Raw genomic sequence first — 5,000 nt, 5'->3', positions numbered from 1 at the left:
TTTTGGTGGAGAGCTTGAGGCCATGGCTCTGACACCATGCATCAGTATCCGTGAGGCCCTTTTGCAGGATGTCCACATCGTTTGGGGACTCGACTATGGCACCCAATTTGCAGTCATCTGCGAACCTTGCTAGCCAGAGGCTCTCTGTGTTGGCCTGTACTTCAGAGATGTAGATCCCAAACAGGAGTGGACCCAAGACTGAACCCTGTGGTACCCACTTGTTACAGGTTTGGAATCAGATTTGAAGTCCACAATTTTTACAGTGTGGATTCTGTCAGTGAGCCAGTTGGTGACCCATCTTGTGTTGTATGGATTTATACCCAGCTTGATGAGTTTATCTATGATACCAAAATGGGGGATGGTGCCGAAAGCCTTGGCGAGGTCTAGATAGGCTGTGTGGACTGCCTTACCCTCATCCACAACTTTGTTGACTGCTTCAGTGAAGTCGATCAGGTTAAGGAGACATGATCTTCCCTTTACAAATCCGAACTGGGTGGGGTCCAAAGTTTGGAGGTTACCAATATCCTTGTTTATGAGTTCCATGATAACATGCTCCATGGCCTTGCACACCAGGCTTGTCAGGCTAATAGGTCGATAGTTCCCGGGGCCATGGTGGCTCCCCCTTTGTGGAGTGGTACAACTGTTGCCATGCACCGTTCAATGGGTACAAAGCCTGTCAAGAGGCTATGCTTGAACATGGTGTATAGGCAGGGGGCTAGTTCATTCTGAAGTTCATGTATAACACAGCCAGGGATACTGTCCAGTCCCATGGATGCTGTGTTCTTGACTTTTGATAGCACAGTTTTTACCTATTCAGTTGTGATTGCAGGGACACTGCATTCTTCCAGTATAAATATGGGCCCTTTAGGAGGTGTGGGTGTGGGGGGTAAAGTAGGCATTGAATCTATCAGACAGGATGTTGGTGATATCAGTTGGTTCCATGAATTTTGTGCCATTGTGCTGTAACTCAGAGCAGATCTGGGTGTTGTCATAGAGATTCTTCACGTAGCTGTAGAATGCTTTGTGTTTGTCTTTAGAGTCAGTGGCAATCTTGTTTTCATAGTTTGCTTTGGAGTATTTTATGAAGGATCTCAGCTTCTTGCTGAGGATGACCAGGGGGCTCCTCCACTCTTGGGATTTTGCTCTCTTTTGCAATAGTTTCTTCCTTCTGTTGTAGAGTATGTTTATAGCAGGGAACCACCAGACTGGTTTCCTTTTTTTAGAAGACTGTATCTTGGTTCTATTAGGGATAGCACAATCCGTGCACCCGTGAAGGTGTTTATAGAGTGCCTTTGTATAAGATTCGGCAGTGGTAACTGTATTGTCCATTTGCATGGGTGTTGTGAAATTGGCCACTTCTGCCTTAAGAAGCATGAAGTTGGCTTTAAGCATAAATACATTCTACAACAAGAGGAAGAAACTAATGTCTAAGAACAAGAAAGAACGAACTGACTCGGCAGAGGAAGGACACCCTCCACAGCTTGAAAAAATAAATTAGATATTTTGTAAAGTCCTATAAAGCAAATTACAAAGCTAAATTACCATCCTTATCTAATCACAAAGCATTTTTTTGCTACATCAGAAATCTAAAAGGGAAGCCCCAGCTTTGTGCCGAACTAGAAGTGGATGGTACCACTCATACTGACCCTGAGGGCATCGCCAACCTACTAGCAGACAGATTTGACATAAACTTCACCACTCTGTCCCCACCAAACATACCCCAAAGCATACCTGTCACCAGCCCTGTACCTCGTATCTCCAAAGAGCAGGTCATAACCACACTCTCCATGGTCAAATACACAACCTGTATGGGACCAGATAACATCTGAGGCTGCCTACTAAATGGTCTAAAACAGGACTTAGTGGAACCACTTGTCACTCTCTTCAGCCATAGTCTAAATCCTGGCTTTGTCCTAGCAGAGTAGAAAAGAGCGACAGTAATTCCCTGGCATAAAGGGGGTCCATCAACCCACCCTAGGAACTATAGATAAGTATGCCTAACCAGCCTTATCTGCAAGGCTATGGAGAGAATCGTCATGGACCTTATCAAAAAAGACATAGTTACCTGACCCAGTTTGGCTTCATTAAGGGTAAATCATGCTTATTAAACCTGGTGGACTTCTTATAGAATGTCAGCAAAGCCCTGGATGAAGGCAAAACAGTGCATACAGCCTGTCTTAACTTAGTCAAGGCTTTTGACACAACCCCCCACTCAGGCATCATTGAGAAGCTCACTGAGCTGAGAATTACCCCATATGTCACGAGATGGGTAGCCAGCTGGCTCACTGACAGAACACATTCAGTCAAAGTTGGGGATTCCATCTCTACCAGCATACCAGTTACCAGTAGTGTACCACAAGGATCTGTGCCAGGCCCCCTACAGTTTGGAATCTATTTATCAGAAGTCCATGTGAAAATAGATGGCCTGTGGCATACCAAGTTCGCTGATGACTGCAAACTGGGTGCAATCACTGAATCCCCCAACGATGCCGACATACTAAAAAAGAGCTTACACAGACAAATGATTGGAGCCAAAGCCATGGAGTTAAGTTAAATGCAAAAAAAATGTGTTTTCATCCCTTAAGGCAAAGGAGATTTTCCTTCAAATTACAATATTAAAAGTACCCCCTTAGCTCAAACCCTGTGATGAGAGATTTGGAAACACATTGATAGAAACATTAACTCCGATCACCATGTGTCCACAGTGGTGAGGAAGGCCTTCTATGTTGCACATCTCATAAGTAAGAGCATCACATACAGAGCTAAGGATGTTACAACTCCCCTGTAGTAATCCCTCATCACACCACTAATAGAGTACAATGCTCCCTTCTATATGTACATCACCTGACACCTGTAGCACCTGGAGAGACCTCACCAAGAAAATTCAGGGCCTTCAACACATGACCTACATGGACAGACTGAACGTCCTGTCACTGTACTCTGTATCTTCTAAGCTGCTAAGAGGCGACTTGTGTCTGGCCTACAGAGCAGTCTCTGACCCTGCCCTAATGGAAATGCTGCACATCCACAAATCAAATGGGACAAGATTCACTTGCTCTTGGGATCTTAACCTAGCCTGTGATGTTAACAAGGACGTGCTGGACAGACAGATATGTCTTCCAGAGATTACCACTCTTCTGGAATAAACTCCCAATTCACATGAAACAGAACAGTGACCCTATTTAAGCTTAACTTAGACAACTGGATAGGAGATCATACATTTATGATGTGAGTATCACCTATGTCCCTCTTGGATAAGGGCATTTGGTGCTGATCATAGACTTGTGCTGCAAGTATAGACCATACAACTTGGTCAGTAAGGGAATTAGGATGTAACATGGCTAGGCTTATAAGGGACCTAGGCCCTATAGCCTAGTAACTTCCTATGAACCTATAACCTATGAAAGTATTAGTATTTAAGTCATGATTGGCAAGAGTGTGTGAAAGGTAACTATGACTGATTACTATGGCTGATTATGTCACGGGCCTTCAACAAATCAAGAAACAGTGTTGCTACTACTTAGTCTAATGTTTAGAACTGCCTGTACAAATTCAGATACTGATAGAAGTGCAAATTTGGAGAAGATTTTGAAATTCAAGTTGAGTTTTTTTTGTTTTTGGTGAAGATGGAGTTACTGTTTCATTATTACATTGACAAAAGACTTACTGCTCCCTCGAGTATTTTACTTTAGATGGCTGTTATTCTGAAGTTATTACTTTGCATGACCCTATCTTTGCACAACAGGTAAAGAGAACCAAAACTTAATATTATATTTACTAGACTAATTAACTAGATAGTCTACCAGCTGTAAATTTTTCACTGTATCTTGAACAGAATATGACTGCTTCTATCATTTGTTTAATTTAACACCCCATTCCAAATCACCATTGTTGTAAGCATAATTAGAAAAACTGCTGTCCAATCCTGGTTATAGGACTTGCTCTGTGTATACACTTCTATCCTATAGTAACTTTAGTGTAGAATATGAGAGTGCTAATGTATACTGTTATTCTAAAAAGTTTATATTTACCGTTAATAATGCTTAGCTAGTTTATGACAAAGTATTTTATGTGAGTACTTCTGATTGTAATTTACTACACTTTACTACAATAAAATGCACAAACTAATGAAAAGTCTGAGTCTTTGAAGTAAGGATGTGCTAGAAATTATAGTCCTATCATTTATATCCTGATAGTTTGAAAATGTATTTTTAACTGCTTAGTTGTTTTTGCCATACAAAAGCAGTTTGCATGCTCAGCATAAAACCAGCCTTCATTTTGAATGTTTGATCATTTGCAGAATAATAGATTATGCCCTTGTTTTACTGTCATGCAAGCTTCTATCACTTGTCCCAAACATGTAAGTTAGTTGCATGTCCTTAAAAGGTACATTAACCTGTGCAGCTGCTAGGATACAGTTTACCTTGAATGTTATGTAACTAAGTACATACGACTCTCTTGACTCTTGTCTGTAGGGATTATAATGAACATAGCTAATTTATCAGTAAACAAAAAATGGATGTAATTAGCTGTGATTTATCAAATAGCTTCACAATGTTTTTTAGTTATGTAATGGACTGTCCTGAAATGTTATTTCCATGTAATTTCTGCAATATACCAACTTATTTATCTTCAGTACACCTCTAATTTTAGATAACTTCCGTTTTATACACGAAAGCTTCAAATATGCAGTACAAAATCTCGAAAGGCATTACAACTGATGGACATTTGAAGTTATAGGGTTGACTTTCTGTCACTATATAAAATTGCCATTAATTTAGTCTTGTTTATATCTGAATGATATTCTTACAAATTTAATATATCTCTTCACAGGTGAAAAACGCAGCTGCCAATGTACTCAGGGAAACATGGTTAATTTATAAAAACACAAAGCTAGTTAAAAAAATAGACCATGCAAGAGTCAGAAAACATCAGCGAAAATTCTTGCAGGCAATCCATCAGTAAGTACTGTCAACTTTAGTTTCTTCACTTCGTAAATA

At 40.5% G+C, this 5,000-nt stretch overlaps 1 protein-coding gene across 3 annotated transcripts in view; it reads left to right on the top strand.

Annotated features, from left to right (window-relative positions):
• KCNN2 (potassium calcium-activated channel subfamily N member 2) overlaps positions 1–5,000 on the top strand; it is a 544,190-nt gene that overhangs the window by 480,688 nt on the left and 58,502 nt on the right. For all 3 annotated transcript variants that reach the window (XM_044059288.1, XM_044059289.1, XM_044059290.1), the window contains one exon: positions 4,834–4,961. In XM_044059288.1, coding sequence (XP_043915223.1) covers positions 4,834–4,961 — 128 coding nt within the window. The remainder of the gene's footprint in view (positions 1–4,833; positions 4,962–5,000) is intronic.

Source organism: Protopterus annectens, chromosome 17.part0 (genome assembly GCF_019279795.1).
Source record: "Protopterus annectens isolate FY-2018-M chromosome 17.part0, PAN1.0, whole genome shotgun sequence".
NCBI lineage: Eukaryota > Metazoa > Chordata > Ceratodontiformes > Protopteridae > Protopterus > Protopterus annectens.
This window is presented reverse-complemented; position numbering and strand designations above follow the sequence as displayed.